Consider the following 25,717-nt stretch of genomic DNA (forward strand, 5'->3'; position numbering starts at 1 on the left):
AAAGTGAAATTGAACTTATTGTCTTGAACTGCAGTTTAACTATATTACGATATATTCATCAACCATCAACATTCTTACTAAAAAATCAGATTATCTGATTCAAAACTCTCCATTTCAGTGATGTTACATCTTGGGCAGGACAAGGTTCTACAGTCAAAGCGTGAGGCAAAATTGTCATGTAGTCAGAATCACCCAAGATATCTTTTAAATTGCCAGCAAAACAGTACAGTAAACAAGGGTGGTGTAAACTGTAGTGTCTCTTACTAAATTCAACACATGCTAGTATTCTCCCAGCACTGGGGCAGTTTTCTGTTTCTGCAACTGAATATCAGAAGTGGGAGCATCAGTGACTGTATTATATGAAAAACAGGGAGTGTGTGTGTGTGTGTGTGTGTGTGTGTATGTGTGTGTGTGTGTGTGTATGTGTGTGTGTGTGAGAAAGAAAGGAAGAGAATATGAATGTTTTGACTCAGAATATATATTTCACAGGTGTTTATTGTATTATTTATTATAAAAATCTAAAAATCTAAACAATAAGAATTAATGAAATGGTTAAATAAATTATATAACATCCATACAACTGGTTAATACTATCATTATTAAAATGAGATTTACAAATAAGTTTAATGGTATGAAAATATATTAAGTGATCCCAAACTGATAAAATGTGTTTATATTTGCCAAAATATGTTAATTTTCATTAGCAATAACTAAAAATGTAATGTAGAGGTGGGAAGAAAACTGTACTGGGTTATAAGATATGCTTTTATAACAGAGAAGAACATTTGAATTTTTAAAAACATCTCAAATATTGAGATAACCCCTGTGACAAGACAGAGAAGCAAGCTGTAAGCTAAATAAAAAATTTTTAGAAACCAGCAAAGATGATAAAGATGAAGCATCATAATAAGCAGAAACTGATAATACTAAGTGCTCAGAATATAGATTGAGGTTTTTCATCCCGCTTGATTCCTTTACCAAAAAAAGGACTTTCTGTATTTGCTTAACACTGTGAAAGACACTGAGTCAGAAACAAACAAGTCCTTGTGAACCAAAATACAAACACTTTTACGATCATGACAGCAATGTTTTACAATTAAATCCTACTTCACTTATAAGGTACCCGGTAAACGGTAGCCTTTATTGCTATTATATCATTATTATGCTATTGTTCTTTTCTAAATCTTCACACTAATCTTCTGAACTGACCTTCTCAACAACCCGATGAAGACAGACTAGGCTTTAATATCTTCATTTCACTGATGAGAAGAACGAAATTCAGAGGCTTGCTATTTACCTAAGGTCTGGAATTCTGATGCTCATTAAGGCTTAACTGTCAGGTAGACAATTTTTTCCTGTTTCTGATACCTATAACTTTAGCAATTATAGTTCCACCTGTTACACAATGCAAAGTTTTAAGTGTAAATTAAGTTAATAAATATGTTAAAATCTAAGGGACAAACATGATTGATTTATGTTTTCTTTTTTTTTCTACCTCCTAGGAAATGGTAAACCATAGACAGTTCTGTAATGAGCCTGTTATGTTAAATGTTAAGGTAAATGATATTTGCTAAAACGTTTTTATAAATCTGTACAGTATCAAAACTATAGATAAAAACTCTTCTATCAATATCTATCATATCAAAATTACAATTATTCCATTCAATCTGTCCCAAATCAAAGCTAATATTTTCTTTGGTCAAAATGCCTTGGACAGGCAGATCATAATGTATCATTTGGGGGCTGTGCAAACGAGTGTTTTATGCTGTGAAGGCTATTAGACTACCCACAGATTCACATAGTTAATAAGAAAATTATATCTCCATGTAGATTTCTTCTCAGGAAGAAATTAAAGTATAACACTTGCTGCTCTTATGAGGTAATTTTTTAAAAATTTAATTTTATTTATTTATTTATTTTATATAGCAGGTTCTTATTAGTTATCCATTTTATACATATTAGTGTATACATGTCAATCCCAATCTCCCAATTCATCCCACCATCACCCCCTGCCCCGCTTTGCCCTCTTGGTGTCCATACATTTGTTCTCTACATCTGTGTCTCTATTTTTGCCTTGCAAACCGGTTCAGCTGTACCATTTTTCTAGATTCCACATATATGTGTTAATAGATGATATTTGTTTTTCTCTTTCTGACTTAACTTCACTCTGTATGACAGTCTCTAGGTCCATCCATGTCTCTAAAAATAACCCAGTTTCGTTCCTTTTTATGGCTGAGAAATATTCCATTGTATATATGTACCATATTTTCTTTATCCATTCATCTGTCGATGGGTATTTAGGTTGCTTCCATGACCTGGCTATTGTAAATAGTGCTGCAATGAATACTGGGGTGCATGTGTCTTTTTGAATTATGGTCTTCTCAGGGTATATGCCCAGTAGTGGGATTGCTGGGTCGTATGGTAGTTCTATTTTTAGCTTTTTAAGGAACCTCCATACTGCTCTCCATAGTGGCTGTATCAGTTTACATTCCCACCAATAGCACAAGAGGGTTCCCTTTTCTCCACACCCTCTCCAGCATTTGTTGTTTGTAGATTTTCTGATGATGCCCATTGTAACTGGTGTGAGGTGATACCTCATTGTAGTTTTGATTTCCATTTCTCTAATAATCAGTGATGTTGAACAGCTTTTCATGTGCCTCTTGGCCATCTGTATGTCTTCTTTGGAGAAATGTCTATTTAGGTCTTTGGTCATTTTTTGATTGGGTTGTTTGTTTTTTTAATATTGAGCTGCATGAGCTGTTTATATTTTTTGGAGATTAATCCTTTGTCCATTCCTTTGTTTGCAAATATTTTCTCCCATTCTGAGGGTTGTCTTTTCATCTTGTTTATGGTTTCCTTTGCTGTGTAAAAGCTTTTAAGTTTCATTAGGTCCAATTTGTTTATTTTTGTTTTTATTTCCATTACTCTAGGAGGTGGGTCAATAAAGATCTTGCTGTGATTTATGTCAAAGAGTGTTCTTCCTATGGTTTCCTCTAAGAGTTTTATAGTGTCCGGTCTTACATTTAGGTCTCTAATCCATTTTGAGTTCATTTTTGTGTATGGTGTTAGGGAGTGTTCTAATTTCTTTCTTTTACATATAGCTGTCCAGTTTTCCCAGCACCACTTATTGAAGAGACTGTCTTTTCTCCATTGTATATCCTTGTCTCCTTTGTCATAGATTAGTTGACCATAGGTGCATGGGTTTATCTCTGGGCTTTCTATCTTGTTCCATTGATCTATATTTCTGTTTTTGTGCCAGTACCATATTGTCTTCATTACTGTAGCTTTATAGTATAGTCTGAAGTCAGGGAGTCTGATTCCTCCAGCTCCATTTTTTTCCCTCAAGATTGCTTTGGCTGTTCGGGGCCTTTTGTGTCTCCATACAAATTTTAAGATTTTTTGTTCTAGTTCTGTAAAAAATGCCATTGGTAAAAAAAAAAAAAAAAAAAAAAGCCATTGGTTATTTGATAGGGATTGCATTGAATCTGTAGATTGCTTTGGGTAGTATAGTCATTTTCACAATATTGTTTCTTCCAATCCACGAAATGGTATATCTCTCCAACTGTCTGTGTCATTTTTGATTTCTTTCATCAGTGTCTTATAATTTTCTGAGTGTAGGTCTTTTACCTCTTAGGTAGGTTTATTCCTAGGTATTTAATTCTTTTTGTTGCAGTGGTGAATGGGATTGTTTCCTTAATTTCTCTTTCTGATCTTTTGTTGTTAGAGTATAGGAATGCAAGAGATTTCTGTGCATTAATTTTGTATCCTGCAACTTTACCAAATTCATTGATTAGCTCTAGTAGTTTTCTGATGGCATCTTTAGGACTAGTTATGTATAGTATCATGTCATCTGCAAACAGTGACAGTCTTACTTCTTTTACAATTTGGATTCCTTTTATTTTTCTTTCTTCTCGGATTGCTGTGGCTAGGACTTCCAAAACTAATGTTGAATAAGAGTGGCAAGAGTGGACATCCTTGTCTTGTTCCTGGTCTTAGTGGAAATGCTTTCAGTTTTTCACCATTGAGAATGATGTTTGCTGTGGGATTGTCATATATGGCCTTTATTATGTTGAGGTAGGAGGTCCCTCTATCTCACTTTCTGGAGAGTTTTTATCATAAGTGGGTGTTGAATTTTGCCAAAAGCTTTTTCTGCATCTATTGAGATGATCATATGGTTTTTATTCTTAAATTTGTTAATATGGTGTATCACACTGATTGATTTCCGTATACTGAAGAATCTTTGCATCCCTGGGATAAATCCCACTTGATCATGGGGTATGATCCTTTTAATGTGTTGTTGGATTCTGTTTGCTAGTATTTTGTTAAGGATTTTTGCATCTACATTCATCAGTGATATTGGTCCATAATTTTCTTTTTTTGTAGTATCTTTGTCTGGTTTTGGTATCAGGGTGATGGTGCCTCATAGAAAGAGTTTGGGAGTGTTCCTTCCTCTGCAAATTTTTGGAAGAGTTTGAGAAGGATGGGTGTGAGCTCTTCTGTAAATGTTTGATAGAATTCACCTGTGAAGCCATCTGGTCCTGGACTTTTGTTTGTTGGAAGATTTTTAATCACAGTTTCAATTTCATTACTTGTGATTGGTCTGTTCATATTTTCTACTTCTTCCTGGTTCAGTCTTGGAAGGTTATACCTTTCTAAGAATTTGTCCATTTCTTCCAAGTTGTCCATTTTATTGGCATAGTGTTGCTTGTAGTAGTCTCTTAGGATGCTTTGTATTTCTGCGGTGTCCGTTGTAACTTCTCCTTTTTCATTTCTAATTTTATTGATTTGAGTCCTCTCCCTCTTTCTCTTGACGAGTCTGGCTAAAGGTTTATCAATTTTATTTATCTTCCCAAAGAACGAGCTTTTAGTTTTATTGATCTTTGCTATTGTTTTCTTTGTTTCTATTTCATTTATTTCTGTTCTGATCTTTATGATTTCTTTCCTTCTACTAACTTTGGGTTTTGTTTGTTCTTCCTTCTCTAGTTCCTTTAGGTGTAGGATTAGGTTGTTTATTTGAGATTTTTCTTGTTTCTTGAGGTAGGATTGTGTTGCTATAAACTTCCCTCTTAGAACTGCTTTTCCTCCATCCCACAGGTTTTGGATTGTCGTGTTTTTGTTGTCATTTGTCTCTAGGTATTTTTTGATTTCCTCTTTGATTTCTTCAGTGATCTCTTGGTTATTTAGTAACATATTGTTTAGCCTTCATGTGTTTGTGTTTTTTTTTACTTTTTTTCCCTGTAATTGATTTCTAATCTCATAGTGTTGTGGTCAGAAAAGATGCTTGATATGATTTCAATTTTCTTAAATTTACTGAGGCTTGCTTTGTGACCCAAGATGTGATCTATCCTGGAGCATGTTCCGTGTGCACCTGAGAAGAAAGTGTAATCTGCTGTTTTCAGATGGAATGTCCTATAAATATCAATTAAATCTATATGGCCTATTGTGTCATTTAAAGCTTGTGTTTCCTTATTAATATTCTGTCTGGATGATCTGTCCATTGGTGTAAGTGAGGTGTTAAAGTCCCCCACTATTATTGTGTTACTGTTGATTTTCTCTTTTATAGGTGTTAGCATTTGCCTTATGTATTGAGGTGCTCCTATGTTGTGTGCGTATATATTTGTAATTGTTATATCTTCTTCTTGGATTGATCCCTTGATCATTATGTAGTGTCCTTCCTTGTCTCTTGTAACATTCTTTATTTTAATGTCTATTTTATCTGATATGAGTATAGCTACTCCAGCTTTCTTTTGCTATCCATTTGCATGGAAAATCTTTTTCTATCCCCTCAGTTTCAGTCTGTATGTGTCCTTAGGTCTGAAGTGGGTCTCTTGTAGACAGCATATATATGGGTCTTGTTTTTGCATCCTTTCAGTGAGCCTGTGTCTTTCGGTTGGAGCATTTAATCCATTCACATTTAAGGTAATTATCGATATGTATGTTCCTATGACCATTTTCTTAATTGTTTTGGGTTTGTTTTTGTACGTCCTTTTCTTCTCTTGTGTTTCCCACTTAGAGAAGTTTCTTTAGCATTTGTTGTAGAGCTGGTTTGGTGGTGCTGAATTCTCTTAGCTTTTGCTTGTCTGTAAAGCTTTTGATTTCTCCATCGAATCTGAATGAGATCCTTGCCGGGTAGAGTAATCTTGGTTGTAGGTTCTTCCCTTTCATCACTTTAAGTATATCATGCCACTCCCTTCTGGCTTGTAGAGTTTCTGCTGAGAAATCAGCTGTTAACCTTAGGGGAGTTCCTTGTATGTTATTTGTCATTTTTCCCTTGTTGCTTTTAATAATTTGTCTTTGTCTTTAATTTTTGTCAATTTGATTACTATGTGTCTCAGCGCGGTTCTCCTTGGGTTTATGCTGCCTGGGACTCTCTGCGCTTCCCGGACTTGGGTGGCTATTTCGTTTCCGATATTAGGGAAGTTTTCGACTATGATCTCTTCAAATGTTTTTTAGGTTCTTTCTCTCTCTCTTCTCCTTCTGGAACCCCTATAATGCGAATGTTGGTGCACTTAATGTTGTCCCAGAGGTCTCTTAGGCTGTTTTCATTTCTTTTCATTCTTTTTTCTTTATTCTGTTCCATGGCAGGGATTTCCACCGTTCTGTCTTCCAGGTCATTTATCCATTCTTCTGCCTCAGTTATTCTGCTATTGATTCCCTTCTAGTGCATTTTTCATTTCAGTTATTGTATTGTTCATCTCTGTTTGTTTGTTCTTTAATTCTTCTAGGTGTTTGTTCTTTAATTCTTCTAGGTCTTTGTTAAACATTTCTTGCATCTTCTCAATCTTTGCCTCCATTCTTTTTCTTAGGTCCTGGATCATCTTCACTATCATTATTCTGAATTCTTTTTCGGGAAGGTTGCCTATCTCCACTTCATTTAATTGGTTTTCTGGTGTTTTATCTTTTCCTTCATCTGGTATATATTCCTCTGCCTTTTCATTTTGTCTATCTTTCTGTGAATGTAGTTTTAATTCCACAGGCTGCAGGATTGTAGCTCTTCTTACTTCTGCTGTCTGCCCTCTGGTGATGAATAGTCATTACTTATAGTGGAACTGTTCTCACCAAACCAGGCAGAAGTTATCTTTTTATCCTGTCCCATGAGGGGCAAAAGAAAAATTCTCCCAATGTTTTTGGTTTTCCCAATAGACTTTAAAATGTTATTCCGTACCTCTTTATATATCCTTAAAGCTTCTGGATGGCAAGAACCACAAATCCTCTATTATTATCAGTGTCTATTAGATAACAGAGACCCAATAAATGCTGTTATTTTGGTCTAATTCTGTCTAGCTATTATTTCATTTATCAAATTTGGATTTTCTCACTTGGATTAATGTCTTATTGAGGATCATTTATCAGTTTAGAAATATTATTTGTTTCTTCAAATAATTGGGTTCAATAGTCAATGTATTTTTTAAAGAAAAAATAATAAGCTGGATGAAGTAATAGGCTTAGAAAAAATCAGATAAATCCATGAACATTCCTTAATTCACTCGGTTGGAAATTTTGCAAAATTAGCTTATTTCCAAAGCACCGAAAGTACTAGTTCAGTTCGTGTAAACAATTTTTGAATGTTTAAGTGCTAGGCATTAAGGTGGAGAAAAATGGGCTAGGGAGTGAGGTAGACAGGATTATATCTATGAATGTGACAACCCTTGCCATCAAGAAACTTACAGAATAATATATTTGGTACTTTACAGAATTCTTTACTGATAGAACCGTTTGTATGTATAGCACACTTCCCTTTATTCACAATGATTGAGGAATAATTGGTAATTTGGTGACCTGAATGTAATCATTTTATATATATAAACATATAAATATATCTGTCACATACATACGTATATATATATATATATATATATGTATCTGTCACATATATATGTATATATCTGTCATATATATCATGTCCAGTTTTTGAAGAATTATAATATTATAATAGGGGTCAGAAACATAGATTTGGCCATACTAGCTTGGCTTTATAATTCTCAAAAGTTTGGTTGATTATTTCATTTATTCATTTTCAATATATATTTGCCACCTTTTTTTATGTGCAAGGCACTGTAAATGTATAAGAATACAAAGATAATCTTTCACTCATTCATTAGTTAATTTACTTAAGAAATATTTGTTGAGTACCAATGATGTTCCAGACATTGAATGATCAATCATTAGTCTTAAGAACTGTATAGTGTAGTAGGGGAGATACCAGATACAGATATACAGATACCAGAATATAGGATATTATGTTAGAAACCCAGTAAAAAATATAGAAAGTGCTTAGCTATTCAGCAGACATATTAGCAAGTTTATTTACCTGCAACATGTTCTTTCATCAACCTGGTGATTTACCATTTCCTAATATCCCTTTTTAGCTGTGCCATACAAAAAGTTGTTTAGCCCCTTTAAAATTTTATATCTTGGGCAAGATTACTGCTATTTGCAACAGTAGTCTGGCTTACTTATTCTAAACTTACCTAGCTCAAGTTGTGAAATGTACTCCCTTGTTCTAATATTTCAAAATTAAAAAAAAAAAATTTAGTGGAAAAAAAAATCTCATCTATGCCTTTCACAAGTTAATAGGTTTTGTTCTCATAAAAAGAGTCCAACTTCATATTCTCTCTTATAGCAACCCTTTTCCTTTGGTCATTTTATAAAAGGTGTTACTCACTTCTAAAATTCTGCTGAATATAATTTAATCTTTCTTGGATGATTTAGAAGTTACTTTAGGATGTTAACAGTGGCTCAGAATCAGTTTTGTCAATAGCTGCCCATACAGTATGCCAAAGGCATTAAACTGGATTGGATTAAATTGACTGCAGAACTGGGTCATGCCATGCCCCAAATGCCACCAACTTAAATATATCAAATTTTCACTGCCATTTTTCCTTTCTCTCAAAAGTCAATAAAAAAGGTACAAGTTAAACTCTGATTAATTCGGATTCACAATGAATTAGAATTTACTGTATATACAGAGTTAAAGCATAGCATTACATTTTTATATTTAGCACACTTTTAATTAATCCAGAACAGTAGAAAGCTAAGTAAAGTACTTACATTAGCTGCACCAAGAAGTATTAACGTAGGCCCAAGACCTATTGTATATATTGATCTGAGCATTACTGACACAAGAAATGGCCGAATACCCACAGGCTTGGAGAAGAAAAACAGCATAGATGTGCAGATTGCAACTGCTATCCAAAGCAGAACTGAGAACAATGGTGAAAGTGTACCTGTAAAATGTGGAAGGAGTTTATTTTTACTAAGAACAAAACTAGAACATGTTAAAATATTTGTCACTCTACTTTATATAATACAGCAAGATAAGCCCTAAGACAGGGAATTTCAAAATAATACACTCTATACACTGTATACTTAGAGGAAATGTCTTTGTACACATTACTCATTATTACATTTCCAGAAAGTTTGTGATGAATCCCAGGCAGCTTAAATACTCACTAGTCAACGCTCCTTTCATTAAGTCTGAGACTTGTTCATCTTTCTCTCCTATGGGAGTTACATGCTAAATACTTTGGAGAGAGATATCTCACTTGGGAGTCTTAATTCAAAATTTATGATTAATGACCACTAAATGTTCAGCTAAATCAAATGGAATCAGGCAGTGAACTCATACCTTGTCCTGTTTTATTATTATCAAGTTTTTATATTATAGATTCCTCTAAAGAATTCAGAATGTAGAATATCCAGTCTTTAATGAAATAGACCTAAGCTTTAACTGTTAAAACACACAAGTGTATTTATGTGTATGAATACATATGTATATGTGTGTATTTAAAAGCCAAATCAACATCTAAAAAAAATGTTCAGCTATTTACATCATCAGAAAACAGAAGTTCCAAATGTTTCAAAACTAAACTCCATTACAACAAAAATTTCTTTAGAAATTGCTCTAAAAGGGGTTCAAAAATACATTTCCTTTTTAAAAAAGGACAATTCATTGACGTTTGCTCTGACATGGGGATTCAAAGAATCCCCCTCTGAAGGTCATGTGGTGCTATATTTGCAGAAGTAGATTAAAGGGCAACACTCTTGGGCTGATTAGACCTCAAACATGTGTCTTTAGGCTGATGAAGTCAGAGGGGAAACAATAAAATAGAGATTTTCCACTAGTGATTTCTCTGGGCCACACCTCTTTTTATTATTTATAAAATTCACTTCTGAATGCAAACACCACGAGTGCTCTGATGTGCAGAGTTTCTGTATTATCATGGAAACCATAGAATTATCTGGATTCCATCAATGAATTCTGTTCAAGCCTTTAGTTCATGGTGAGTGCTAATGGGTCGAAAGTAGGCAGGAATATCCTGTCAGTCATTAAAAAACAAACAAAAGTCAGATAATGAGCAGCGCTGGTTTAGACAGGTTTACTTTTGCAATGTTGTTCTTATGTTATCTCTTCAAGCAAGCAGTGATGGAAGAAGATTGGGAGGAGAGATCTGATCTGCCCCCTTACCAGATTCATGATCTGATAAGAGTACTTTGAAGATGGTGGAAAAAAAGGGGTAAGTTGCTTGCTCTGGAAATTACCTTCAATTCCTGTCCTCTGGCAACACGAACAAAATGGGTACCCAACTCATGTTTATTAAGACGCTGGCTTGTGAGCCCTCTATGTCTACCAAAACATAGCCTGACCACCAACTGCCCGGGCTTCACAGATCTGAAAGAGCCATGGAGAGAATGACGCCTTCAACCTTCTCTCACGCTTACTGGGGTGCCATCAGAACGTGAGCTCTGTCAGCGTGAGGACCACCTCTGGGCCTGTCCCAGTGCCTGGCATGCAGTAACAAACAAATATTTGCTGACTAAATGAATAAACAGAAACATAACCTGTGAGCTCGTTTTGAGTAAGTAACTAAGTCTCCAGTTACCAATTCCCCAAGTTGTGGAGCTTCACTCTTAAGTTTACTAAAACTGCCAACATCTTTGCACACTTAACAACTCTCAGCCACTCACTGGACTCTTCAGTATAATTCATAAGCAATGACTTGGTGTGACATTCTTATTTTAAAAGTCTCAGCTTTGGCACTGATAGTCACACTGTGCACTGTCACTAAGGCCTGATCATCTAACCACATCTTGACCACTCTTTCCCAGACAGTATCTGGCTTGCTGAGATTTCCCCTCGATTAAATATGAAATTATAACCATGAACTTACAACTGGGTATTTGATCCCTTTGTAGAGAGAACTCAAATGGTGTCTAGCCTAGTACCCTGCACAAAGTTTAGTGTTAAATATGTATTTGTGAATAGTAAATACATTTACAAATTACTTAAAATGGCTATTAATTTACAGTTTTGTCATTTGACAATTGACAATAATTTGTAATCATATTCTATAAGAATGATCATACTGTTTCCTAGCTGAAGATTTGATGCTAAAAGAATAAACTGAAACTCTCTGACAAACTTTAGAGAAGACAGTACAGACTGTCAAAGCCATTTTTTATCCATTAAGGGTCGAAAGGGGGGACCGTCTTCTTAATACTTTATATTAATTTTCTATAATGAGCATGTATTACTTTTGTAACAGAAAACATTTTTAGAATTCCCTCTATATATTATTGTTAGAAAGTATAAACTTTGTCCTTAATAAAAAAAATTCAAATAGAAAAATTGGAGACCTCAAGGCAATTCGCCTCTCCTATCTACCTCAACTGACTTGTTTATACGTTTACTCAGAGAGCTTGCTGCTTATTACTCCCCTCTTCATTTCTCTGCCTCTTGCAGAGCCTCAGAAGAATTTCCTGTTTCCCCCACATCAGTCCAGCTAAAGTAGACCAGATAAATCTATGGGTGTTCTTTACTATTGTGCCTCACTCCTTTCTTCATCCCTTAACTAGACTGTAAGTTCCTTGAGGACAAGGACAACCTTCCCAACCTTTGTATCTCTAGGGCCTAGCACAGTGCCTGGCACCCAGCCACACTTCATCAATGGTTGTTATTAAGATGAATGCATTAAAACCACCTTGAAGAACTTATTTCCTTTAACACAAAGCACTTGAGGGAAAAAAGAATTACACCCCAAATTCGAAAACAATATTTTTAAAAAATCATATGCTATCTGGATATAAGAAATTCCCATGGCAGCACTTTTCTCTGCTAACCGGTCTGCCTTTGCCAAACTGGGCAGGGATGGTTGGCATGGCAACGCTCAACTTCTGAGTGGACATCTCAGAGATTCCCTAGCATCAACAGCTGTGGCTTCAGCCACAACCAGCATAGCAACTGGTTGGCACAAGTTTCTTTTTTAGAGAAGCACATGTTAAACATATAAACCAATCAACCAAACACGGAAACCCAGACCAAAACCTACAGCCACACGATAAGCCCTGGATTCCTGAAGAAATTCAGAGCTCTGCAAAGCCTGGCAATGAAAGGAGATTATCCGCAGTAGGGGTTGGGAGGGTGGGTGCCTTCTAAGCTGATCCTCTGAGAATCACCTTCCCCACTAAGTATCTCCCTTTAATTACTGTACACTACTACCCTGGTTGAAGGGCGACACTATTCTCTCACTTAATATTACAACCCAAGTGTGAACCAGAGATCTGGGCACAACTGATTCCCAGTAGCTCCTGTGTGGTCAGGCTGGAAAATACCCTTGGAGAAAGCATACTCAGCCCATTCGCCCTGCCACATCAGCCACAGTGACTCCGGAGCAGTTTGCATTAGGATCTGGGGTTGGGAAAGGTGGCCCATTTTGACCACAGGTCTTTTTTTGGCCCAGGATTCACTAGGTGATTTTTGTGATCAACTTCTATACCCAGAAACCAGGAACCTCAGAGTTGGATGGAGTCTTCATATTTACTTCTTTTTTTCTTTTTTAACTTTTTATTTCAAAACTTTCTGACAATGTTACCATTGCAAATATAATACAAAATTCCCATATACCCTTTACCTAGATTCCCCAAATACCTTACATAATCACATTACCATGATCAATATCTGGAAATTAATATGATATACCACTTTAATCTATACACCTTATTCAAAGTTCATGGATTGCCCAAATAATGTCTTTTTTCTGAACCAGGATCACACATTCTTTTTAGCTGTCATGTCTCTTTAGTCTCTTAATTCCTCAATATTTCTTTGACTTACATAAGCTTCAAGAGTATGGGCCAATTATTTTGTAGAATGTTCCTCATTCTGGATTTGCCTGAAATTTCCTCAGTTTATGCATTTTTGGCAAATGATGCCATGTCCTTGTCAGCACATCATGTCAAGAGGCACTCGATGTTGCTGTGTCTCATTACTGGTGACATTAACATTGATCACATAATTAAACTGATTTCTCCACTTTAAAGTCACTCTTCTTTCTTTTATAATAAGTATATTATGGAGAAATACACTTTGACTATGTCAGTATCCTGTTTCTCATTATACTTTTTCATCTAACACTCACCTATTAATTTTAGCATCCACTGATGATTCTTACTACCGTATGATGTTCGCCAAATGGTGACATTCTGTTTCCATTATTCCTTCTACACTGATTAATTGGAATACCTTCTCTTCTATCAATATAGACTGCTGGACTGATGGATTCTTATTTTATTCTATGGGTTATTACGTATTACTGTCAGTATTTTTTCTCAAAATTTCCATTGATGTGGCCACTGGGAGACCTTTCAAGTTGAATCCTGTGTTCTCTGACATGTCCCCATCACTTTTTCTAGCACTTTTTGGAAGGAATCTTATGATTAACTAATTCATCTTTAAATTGCCTCAAAGTGCTCCAGCCATGGAGTCATCTGGCCTATGCTTGACAAAATCCAGGGTTAGAGACTTCCACGTCCAGCACAGAATTTACCTTCTTCAGCCAGTTCTGATGGCCAAGTGTGCTAGTCAGTCTTAACTTTGCTTCCTCAGCCTTCCTAGCTATGCATAGCGTGTAACTGAAGGTTGGCGGCTCAGCTAATCCTGACCAAAATTGTAACCTTATTCATGGAGCTATAATTAAATAACCCATCTAGAACTGTAATCAGATTACCCAAACAATCTGCCGATTCCACATTGCCAAAATGGCAGCTCATGCCTTCCCTCCCCTCTTAGCGCCACACCCACACCCAGATACCTAAGAGTGCGCCTCCATCTTGGCTACTACTGTTAACGTCTATTCAGTCCCTTTTGAAGAGTAAAGTCTGCATCTGACGATGACACAGCATGTTTTCCTGCCTTGTTTGTGTTAGTCCTATTTCTTTCTGAGGCTGGAGCCTCATTCCAAATTCTACTATGTATGTGGTTTCAAGTTCTTGTTCAAGGACCAGTTGTATTAGCAACACCTTGGGAACTTGTTAAAAAAATACACAGTTCCAGACTCTACTCCCGAATTACTGGGCAAATCTTCCTAAGCCTCTAAGTCTTTATCTATGAGGATGAAGTACTTACTTTATGGATTGTCAGGAAGATTAAATGAAGTTATGTATGTGATGAGCTTAGCATTTTGCCTGATCCTATCTAAACGGTAAACAATAACAGCTGCTGTTATCCTCATCAGTTTTACTATCGTAATTGTTATTAGTCAGGCAAATATGAAAAAATGTAGCAGGTGTTCTACTTTCTCCTGCTGAGTAAAGAGTAGATGTCCAGAGGGGTGGCAGTGCCCATCTCCATGATATTTCATGTACAGTTGGTGGCAGCAGAGGCTGTATACTTTGGCTCTGGTGGTCTCGTAAGGGATATCATGGAATAGAACTCAGGGAAGATGATGTCCTGTATAAAGGGGCACCTGTTACCTACACACTCCCAACCTAATCATCCATGGAGAAAACTCCTAGATTGTAAACAAAAGTGTTAACCTTCTACTCTGAGATCTGCCATTCTTCAGCTTCTCTGGGATTCCATCTCTTTATGTGTCAAATGATGATTTGATATTAGATGATTCCAGAACTGCTTCCATATCTAAGACGTTATGCTTCTATTAACCGGGACACTACGATCTACTCTCAGCATTCCGTGTGCAGATGATACTAATTTATCATTTCCGGCTGGACTTCTCCCCTTAACAAGAGTTACATTCTTCTACGCCAAGAGGGCTATCGTCACTAAATGAGACTAAACACAATGAAGAGAAAGCTGTTTCCACTTCCTGCTGTATTTGCAACTTCCCTACATAGGGCGGCCAAATATTTGCTATGTTTTCATTGCTATTTAACTCACACATCTACTCCACTGCCAAATATTCTTCTTTTATTAGCACTGGCGTACCTTCTAAAAGAATCAAACTTTTTATCACCACTCAGATTACACCCAAAGGCTAGAACTTTGATATCTGCTGTCTGTAACGGACCTTTGAAATAATAAATTACCACCACACTCCCATTTCCCTTTCTGCTCACCTCCAGTTCATCTGAAATAGGCCTAAACACCTGTTGCTCGTGTCATACCATTCTTTTCACTAAGCTTCCCTTTGTAGTACTATTATTTATCTTGTAACAACAAACAACATCGACAGCTAAGCTTTACGGCGCGCTCACCAGCCGCTATTCTAACCGCTGTACCTATAGCATCTCATTAGATTCTCACATAATCCTATGAACAGATGAGATACAAAAGCACCTTGTGGTGATCGTTTGCTGGCATCTCCCATCTTGTCCTCCAAGCCATTCTTTCAACGCCCATTCCAAAGTTATTGACTGGATTGTATCCCAAGCCTGTGACATATTTTCCCATATGCACTTTTGCCAGATTTAAACAAAACTTAATTCCCACAGTCCCACCCTTTAGCATACCTCTCCTATTATTTCCCATTTCACTTAACATGGGATAATTTCTCTTGTCTTTGCTTTTGCAAAACCTCATGTATTGTTCGTTTAATAATATCAACTTCAAAGTCAATATCCTTTATGCTCTATTATCGTATTGTCTTACCCTGTACATTTAAAAACTGCTTTTCAAATTACTTGCCTGCTCCTTGTAGAAACCTCAGACAACACGGAAAGCAAAGAGAAGAGAGTAAAATAGAGATTCTACTTATTTATCTCAGTCAACATTTTGGCATACATTCCTCTCATTTTTCCCATATATTTATGCAATTGAAACAATACAGTATAAAAATGCTTTCAGTCACAAAAATTACATACAAATAATTTTTTCATTGCCTTATTTGTCAATATATAATATAGCTCTACTAGCTCTTCTGTATATGAGCTTTTTGAAAAACATTTATATTGACCATCGTTTTTTGCCTACTCTCCTTACCATCATTCTCTATTTCCAATGAATAAAGAAAATCTGTTCAACAAGAATGTAATTGTTGTAATTGGGAAGGTTTAGATAGTTAGGGCATGCATCAAGAGTATTGTTTTTAGACTCAAAAATACTTATCATTTAAAGATAGACAAGTACTTGCCTTCATCTCCATCATCCCCAAATGGGTAGAAGAGAGCCACAGCTAAGTTGATAAACACAGCTAGGTTGAAGGAGATGCTCCCCCAGAGAGAAATGTGCCTTGAGAACCAGAACAGGGCAGGGTTACCTAGCGGGAAAGAAGCGCAGTGGAACAGAACAGAAAATGAATTTTGATTTCATCACAGGAGCCCTACTGAAATAACATTTTACTAAATGCATTTTTGTAAACTACTATAAAACTACGACTTATTTTAGAACATTTATAATCGATACCAAAAAGGAGTTTTCTATTTGATTCCTTCTTTCTCCTTTAGCCAGTTTACATCTAAGCCATTGTAGAAGGATGAGTAATTCTGCAATTGCTAAAGGTGGTCAGAAAAGATGATTCTATATGAATTCTCTTTAATTTATCCCTAGAACAGATTAGGGGGGAAGAGAGTTTAGCAGCCGCCTGGGGCCCCTATTAATGGAATGGTATACATTGCTGTGTAATTTAGTAATATTGATAAATTGGTCTCACTCCCATGTCTTAAAGTAAAATAAAACCCCCACCCCTTGCACAGATTTATCTCTGGTGAAAATTCCAAATCACAGTCACAGCTACCTGAAACTCTGAAACTTAACAGCACGGCATAGCATTGCTTACTGGGAACTAGTGATTTATAACACTAAGTTTTAAACCTTTAGGCTTCCCGAGAACTTGTTGGGTTTGCAACAGCAGAAGTAAATGAAATATACAACAAGAACTACCAATAAGTGGGAGAGGCTTTGCTGAATATTTTCAGAAACGGGATTCTGTATCTGTCATCAGAAATGAATTAGCAGATGCATCTACTGAATACAACTGCCATTTACATAAACCAAAACTCAGTTCTTTTCACCTCTCCTAAAGAACTGAACAGATAAGTCATGCATATAAGTTTGACACGTGACTTATTCGAGTCCTGTCCATTCTCTAACTCTTAATAGTTTAACATCAGATTTAAAATATTGGAGTCAGTTGAGGGGGAAAGACATCTCAATTTTCAAATAGAAATTTTAAGCTTTTCAAATTATGTTCTGTGAATTCCAATCTCAAGTCTGTTGCTTACTTATAAACTACACTTCCCTTCAGTACTTCTTGTTTTCCTTCTCTTGGAATGGAGCATTCCAGCACTGGAATAGGCTATGATTAGCCGTGGGATTTAGTTGACTAATGTGTCATAAATTGTAAACATCTGCATCTCCATCATTCCTGAATTAGGAGTCCTCATTTTAAAAAGCAGAATATTAAGACAAAATCAGAAGATGTTGATGCATACATTTGTAATAACAAATGCATCAAATGAATTAGATCTGTCTATAACCTGATCATAAGCTGCTTCCAAATTTTAAAAGTAAACTGTATGTTGGAAATTATTTTAAGATTTGGTTTTTTAAAAAATATTTATTTATTTATTTGGCTGCACCGGGTCTCAGTTGCGGCATGGCAGGATCTTTCGGTTGTGGCATGTGGGCTCCTTTAGTTGCGGCATGAGGGCTCTTAGTTGCAGCACGCGGGATCTAGTTCCCTGACCAGGGATTGAACCTGGGCCCCCTGCATTGGGAGGGCGGAGTCTTAACCACTGGACCACCAGGGAAGTCCCAAGATTTGTTTCTTGATAAATGACAAAACATTTATCTAAAAAAGCACAGATCCTACAAGCACTGGCTCATTATTCAATTTACTTTTTGTCAAGAACAAAAAGTATGTTTATCAGATTGAGTTTTCATATGTATTCTGGACACCCAAAATTTTCTCTGAATTCCATAAGGTTCTACACGGTAAAATGCTAAGGGAGAGTAATTTCTATATTTTTTTCAAATATTCTGCTAAGAAAGTGTGACAATGCATGCTACAATCTTTATCCAAAGATGCTATGTCTCAAGCTCAACCAAGTTCATAAACCACAATCACTGAAGTTCCTAGGAAACTAAAATGATGAAGCACTGTTGAGTAGAGGTACTGAGAACATATGCCTGCCAGTCTGGAAAACCTTCCCAAAAGTCAGAAAAGACCTAATCAAAAGTTTTCCCCTATCAATTTTTGTTAAAAACTCATGATATTTCTCATCTGGGAAAATAAAGTTTATTTTAAACTTGAAAATTTTTCAATTTTTTTGTAAACTTTTTAAAAAACTTTTTATTTTATTTTATTTTTTAACTTTTTATTTTATATTGGAGTATAGTTGATTAACAATGTTGTGTTAGTTTCAGGTGTTCAGCAAAGTGATTCAGTTATCCATATACATGTATCTATTCTTTTCCAAATTCTTTCCCCATTTAGGTTGTTACATAATATTTCCAAATAGACTGGAGACCTGAGAAATAAGTGATGGGAACTGTATTATGGTAACTTTTAACTGTGACATTATAACCCTGCCCTATTTGAATGCAAGTGTCACACAATTTTTACTTTGATTTGGTGAGGTACAGATATGTTGAAAGATAGAATGACTCTCAGAAGAAAACATTAAACAATCTACTCAATCATAAGATCAGAAACACAAGAGGACAAAAGTGCTGGTGCCGACATCTCTCCACCCCATTCACTGACTGTTAAGGCCGGTCAGGGCCTGTTCATGCACTTCAAATCTGCAGCTGTTCCAAGGCTGAAACATACAGCTGCAATCTTGGATGTCATAATATTTATAAAACTATAGGATCAGCACTAAAAGATGATCTAATTAGTCAGAGTTTTCTGTTTTCCTTAAGCCACAGGTGTTTTGGCTTCAGTTGTAGACTGAGCTTACAATCTTAAGCCTATAAACGATCTCAGTAACATCAGATGGCAAGAAATTAAGAACCAATTGAAATGAATACTGTCAGGTATCCCAAAGTACCAAGGTATCTATCATTATGCTCAAAATGAACCATTTCAGTTTACTGTACTTACTCCTGATTTTCTTCTGCCACTTCATCTCATTGTAGAGATCTTCCGTTTGCTGGAAAAAGTCATTCACTTTACTTCCTTGTTCATCCCTTTCCGTGGTATTGAACACACGGCACTTGGATTCTCGCGTGAGGTATTCACATATGTTGGGGACGGGAAACACTATTTGCTCCATTGTCCTATCATGCCGAACAATCTGAAAACATTAATTTGCATTTCTTTCAGGCTTCGGATGGTCTTAAACTATTTTCTGTTTTTAGCATGACTTTATTAATGATACTTTATGACTTCAGTTATGAAAAAATAGACCAACTTGAAGTATCTGAAACAGTCCTTTACATTTTTCTCTTTAAATGAGAGAAATTAACTGGACTAATGTATTATAAATATTATATTTTGTTATAAATAACAAAAGAAAATCTTTATTCTTTCTGGATTAGCATTAAACTCTTGCCACGCATTTTTATTTTCATGAAGTACATCAGGGAACTAAGAGGGTCTTAACTGGCAAGTGATTGGCTATGTAATCTTAGGCACAGCACTTGGTATATTTTTATCCTGCTGTTAGCCTGTTCTTCCTAAAAAGGGCTGTTGGGGAACAAATGACATATACAACGTGATGTGCCCTGAGTTCTACAGAGAAAAATGCTTTATGTCATTAAAATGTGGCAAAACATATTTTTGTAGGTATAACATCCATTCAAGCATATACCCAGATGTGAATAGTCATTATTTTGTACTTCTCTTATTTGGTATTTGTAAGAAGTTAACTTTAAACAACAACAACAACAACAAAACCCAGGGTAAATGTTTTCATACAGCTTTCCTATGTCACATGGGTTTGTGTAGACTAAGTCTCAAGCTTCATATTTATGTACTCTACCTAGCCCTCAAGAATGAATCACAGGATTGGTTTAAGGCAAAAAAGTCATTCTATTTCCCTTTGACTGGTATGGTGATGAGCAAATAGCCTAGCTCTGGGAAATGAGGCATAAGGAGAAATATCCTGGGGTTGCGAGGTGCTCCCAGGAAAGATTTTGCTTCCTGAAAAGACAGAAAGCCACATGAGACAAATAAAATAACAACAAAAAATCAAATACACAACACAAAAGCTCTTTTTTGCCTGTACCATCTTTCTTCCTGCTTAGAACAAAAGGTGGTGATGATACTTAAAACGTTGGCAGCCATTTTGCAACCATGAAGTGACATATCACCAGCATAATAAGGAAGACTTAGCAGAAGAGATGGAAAAGGTCTGAGTGTTTGAAGACATCACTGAGTCATTTAATCAATTATAGAACTACTGGTACCTCCAGACTTCCCATTATGTGGGATAATCAAACATTTTTATCATTTAAAAAATTGTCAGTCTGGTATTCTTTTACTTGTAACTGAAGCTACCTTAAATGATATGTTATATACACAGACCACATACTAGAATACTATCATAAAACAAAGAAGAAATTTGTAGTGGTAAATAAAATTCTTGAACATAGGCTAAAAAAATCAATTGTACAAAAGAAGAATTGGACCTATTTGGTATGGTAAGCAACTATGTGTGGGAAAAAAAGGTTTACTTAATCCAACAGTGTCAAACATTTAAAAAAAAACTCAGGGTGCATTTAAGAAATAATGTTCTGATCACTATAAGCCAAGCTTTTCAGCCCCTTTAGGACACGTTATGTTTGATCTTGGTTGTTACATTTTACAAGGGGCATTGACAGACTGGAGGGATTACTGAAAGAGATGGGAATGTGTTAACCGTAAAAAGCCAAAAATGTATACTTTTTAAAATATACTTATTCAACAAATGCTTATTCAGTCCTTAGGCGAGGAGTCCTGGGAAATTCAAAGTGAAAAAACAACATGAATCCCTATCTATAAAAGCTTGTATTGCTTACTAATCACAATGGTTCTTCAAATGTTAGAGGCAAGCTGTCGTGTTGACAGGGTAGCAAATATTCGGAACAGTAGGCAAACATAAAAGTGGGCTAGAGTGCATGTTTTATCAAAAAATAACTTTCTAATTATTGGAGTTATTCCAAATTGGATGTTTCCTCCTGAAGTGGTGAGATCACTATCACAGGAAGAATTTAAAGCAGAAACAGGATCCTTATAAAGCAATTCCTCCTTGGATAGGTGAACAGACTAGGTAACCCACAAGGTCCTTCCTATTTCCCAGGGTCTTTGAGTCTGTAACATATAGACAAAGTATTATTTTCAACAGTACTCATTATTATGCTTAGGCTCCAAGAACAGTGTTCAGTTTTGGAAATAAAAGGATGATCAAGACTAGCTTCTGCCTCAAATAGGGGACAAGTTACCCAGAAGAAGCTAACAGTATTCCCACATGACACATTAACAGAATGATCAAACTGCTGTGGGAGCATAGTGGGATGAAATTAATGAATGCCTGAAGGAAGGAGGGGAGTCCTCTCTGAATAGGTCATATGAGCTGGTCTTTGAACGAGCCTGAGGATTGGTCAAAGCGAAGAATTTAGATCATCAACTCAGACTACTCCTTTGAACCCTTAACTTCTATATCCAACTTAATGCATTCCTCAAAGTCACCTCAAATTCAATTTATCCAAGAATCAACAAATGATCTTCCTGTTCATTTTATCTGCCAAAGCTAGGATCCCCATGCATAACACCAATTTCTGTCCATTTATTCAAACCAGAAGCCCCAGGGGCATCATTTTCCCCAGTATTTCCCTCACCTTACATGTGCAATCCAATATCAAGCATCAAGCCCTTTACATATGTATATGTGTGTGTGTGTTATAATATATGTGTGTCTATTTTCTCTAATCAAGTCATCTTCAGTACCACCATTTCTCCCTTTTCTATCTTCCTATTTCATCTACCTGCATTCTTTGCCTCATTCCCTTTTCCAATCTCTTTTCCAAACAGCAACTTCAGTAATCTTTTGAAGAGAGTCATTCCCCTTCCTATGTTCTTTCACCTTCCCTTCATTTAATTCTACCTGAAATCCCATGCCCAAACTTTAGTAGAGAGGAACCTCTACTTATTCTTTTAATATATACTTTATGACAACCTTCTCTGTGAAATCCATCCTGAAATTCCCCAGGCACAGTTAATCACTATTTTCTCTAAATTTCGCTGGTCTTTGTTTATACAATTACTACACAGAATGACCTTCTCTATGTGTATGTAATTGGTAAAGAGTAAAGGCTCAGTAAACATTTACCGAATATATGTATTTACAGCTAAATCTCTCCTCACTGCTGGGAACCAATAAAAGTCCAGCTTCAATAACAGCCTCTGTCTCTCACACACAAGTATTAACCCAACCTCTACCTCTGGCCCACCTGCTATTCTACCTGCCCATTCTGTCTACCATTCCTGATATTCTCTTCTAATCACTGGCTTTGTACTTTGGCCTCCGGGACCTTCTGCAGAACCTTGGTGGTTTGATGATTTATTCGTATCAATTTCTCCGGCTTCCTGACTTTGCCAGCTTCCCAGTTCCTAAGCACCTGATGTAGTGAGCAATGTTTTTGCTGCTGGTCCGGCTCATGCACTGCACTAAGTCAAGTCTACCACCAAAGCTATTAATGTTTATAAACGTGAGCAAGGGATTCATTTTGAGACACAAAGTAATAATTCTCATGATTGCAAAGGTTTGGCAACAGTAAACAAGAAGGTACAGTGATTATGTACCTTGAGAGTTAATAGCAGTGATGCCATCATGCACTCTGCTGAAAACTAAAAATATCTGCCAAAGTGAATGAATGTGTGAATGTAAATTACGAGTGACAGGCGTCAACTACTCTGCTCACTTCTGCCTGATTAGCTCTGCCAACCAGTTTCAAAATGATACCATAGCTAGTGAATGACAGCCAGATGGGTCTCACAACACAAAATGATTAAGGCCATGTTGACCCACACCTCCTGAACTGCCACCAGCCCTTCAATAAGGTCTCATTTACGGGGGTGGGACTGAATTGCTGCAAAGTGAAATGGACATTGTTAAACCATTTCAAGCTCATGCTATCAACATGAAAACTTTGCTAGTGCCTTCCGTTTTTCCCATCCTTCTGAATACTTTCTTACACAGAGATCTCTACTTTAATAAGCTTTCCATAGTTTTTAAAAAGAAACCATTTCTTGAATGATAATATCCACTATAATAATCCTGTCTCTAAAATATCACTGCTCTGCAATGATCTCTTCCAGGACCAAAACAAAACAAACAAAAAAAAAACAACCTTATTAATTATAAAAGAGAATTTACATATATTTCTGGTCAAAAAATAAAGACAACTTTGAAAGATGTGCACATGAATTTCTTATACGTCACTGCTCACATCTCTTCTTTTGGTATATATACTTTTACAGTTTACATCACTCAATTCTACTTCGTTGTTCTAAGAAACAATAATGAAAATGGTCTGAAAGAGAAAGTACACATATCTTTTCACAGTTGGTCCCATTCAAGAAATAATAGATGGTTACCTCGATCTGTGCAGTGTGGTTGGCATAATACTTTAAGGCTTCATCACCGTCATCTGGATCGGATCCTGGTTTGAGCATCTGCTGCAAGAGTTTGTTGTGGCGTGCCAACTAGAGGGGAAAAGAGGGAAGAAATGTTTTAGGACTTTTTTTTTCCCCTGTCCTGGGGACAAACTTTGAAAATACTTTGTCCACTTGTATACATAGCTTCACAGTTCTGGGGTTAATGGCAATTAATTCCATTTCAGGAAAGCATGTTTATTTGAAAGGCATAAATAACAACGTCACTAGAGCAATCTTACATTTTTATTTGGCGATATAGCTTCTTAGCATGAGAAGACTGTGTCTTGCCCAGAGTAGGTATTCAATTACTATTTGTTGACTAAATACACATCTTCAATAATGTATAATTGTGCCAGGAAGAAGAAAAGCCCACAGTGATATATAATTGATACTCCTTATAATAAATAACTTGATGAACACGGTGATAGTTCAGTGGGTAGTGGTACCAATATAAATGGCAGCTTCTTATATACACATAAATAGGTATCTATGTTTCCTACAGCACCTAATCAAAGCTCTACAGTTAGCAGTTTGTACTAAAATCCTATGCTTCTACATGTTCATATGTCAACATTGGTACTTTATGAGTACAGATCTCAGTTTTATTGTAATTGAAACCGAACATTTAAAACACAAAAATTTCACCATAAATTATCTTAACCTGCTGTTGATAGAAGTAATCTTTCTCGTTTGAATGTCTATGGCATTTGTTGGTCAGTTCTCTCACTTTGTAGATAACTAATACCTATTGCCTTCAGATATCTCTTTTATGGTTGTCTTGAACAATCTCTAAAACCTCATAATGTCTTTAACCTTTCAGATTTTCTATTAAGCCTCAAGTTCCCTGAGGGCTTCTAGTAACAAAGAATCTGCCATATAATTCTTTTATTCCTAGTACCATTCCTATCTCTTACTCTGTGCCAGGTACTATCCTAAACATTTAAGTACATGAACGCATTTGATCCTAGGAAGAAATCCTCGGGTAAGCACTCTTATCCTCATTTTACAGATAGAAAAACTGAGGCACAGACCATTTAAGGAAATTGTCTGTGAGAATGTAGTTTTCCATCTAATAATAGAGCCAGTACTGAATGCAAGCAGTGTGGTTCCAGAGTCAATACTCTTTATCAACATTAAAGAGCAATAAATAAGTCTTTGTATTACTCATGAAATGTTACTGTTAATTGTAAGTATAAAGAATGGAGATAAATTTTAAACAATAATCCAGAGACTATAAAACTAAAACTAAATAAACAGCATCCTTGTTAGTGATAATTTGATAAGTTATTCATTCCATTGATGTTGCTCATTTTTGAAACTATTATTTTAGAATTGGCTTTCAGGGATATTTATAAATCACTCAAGAAAGCCATTTCTGGGGCTTCCCTGGAGGCGCAGTTGTTGAGAATCTGCCTGCCAATGCAGGGGACACGGGTTCGAGCCCTGGTCTGGGAAGATCCCACATCCCGCGGAGCAACTAGGCCCGTGAGCCACAACTACTGAGCTTGCGCGTCTGGAGCCTGTGCTCCGCAGCAAGAGAGGCCGCGATAGTGAGAGGCCCGTGCACCGCGATGAAGAGTGGCCCCCACTCGCCGCAACTAGAGAAAGCCCTCGCACAGAAACGAAGACCCAACACAGCCATAAATAAATAAATAAATAAATAAATAAATAAATAAATAAATAAATAAATAAATAAATAAATAAATAAAAAGAAAGCCATTTCCTGTTTTATATTTTCATTTTATTTTTGACTGAAATGTGAATTATACAGATTTTATTACAAACCACAGTCATAAAACTTGTGACTTGTAGGTGTTTCTAAAAATCTAAATGAGTTTCAAAGGATAAAACTATGGTAATCATTTAGGCACACGAGCATATGTTTTAAGAAATGGCCAGTT

The 25,717-nt window shown here is 36.1% G+C and overlaps 1 protein-coding gene across 3 annotated transcripts in view; it reads right to left on the reverse strand.

Annotated features, from left to right (window-relative positions):
* Window positions 1–25,717, reverse strand: part of ITPR2 (inositol 1,4,5-trisphosphate receptor type 2) — a 524,960-nt gene that overhangs the window by 89,007 nt on the left and 410,236 nt on the right. For all 3 annotated transcript variants that reach the window (XM_036864824.1, XM_036864825.1, XM_036864826.1), the window contains exons 46-49: window positions 23,757–23,864; window positions 19,281–19,473; window positions 16,368–16,493; window positions 9,052–9,227 (exon numbers count right to left, since the gene is read on the reverse strand). In XM_036864824.1, the coding sequence (XP_036720719.1) occupies window positions 9,052–9,227; window positions 16,368–16,493; window positions 19,281–19,473; window positions 23,757–23,864 (603 nt within the window). The remainder of the gene's footprint in view (window positions 1–9,051; window positions 9,228–16,367; window positions 16,494–19,280; window positions 19,474–23,756; window positions 23,865–25,717) is intronic.

This window comes from Balaenoptera musculus, chromosome 10, assembly GCF_009873245.2.
Source record: "Balaenoptera musculus isolate JJ_BM4_2016_0621 chromosome 10, mBalMus1.pri.v3, whole genome shotgun sequence".
NCBI classification, from domain to species: Eukaryota; Metazoa; Chordata; class Mammalia; order Artiodactyla; family Balaenopteridae; genus Balaenoptera; species Balaenoptera musculus.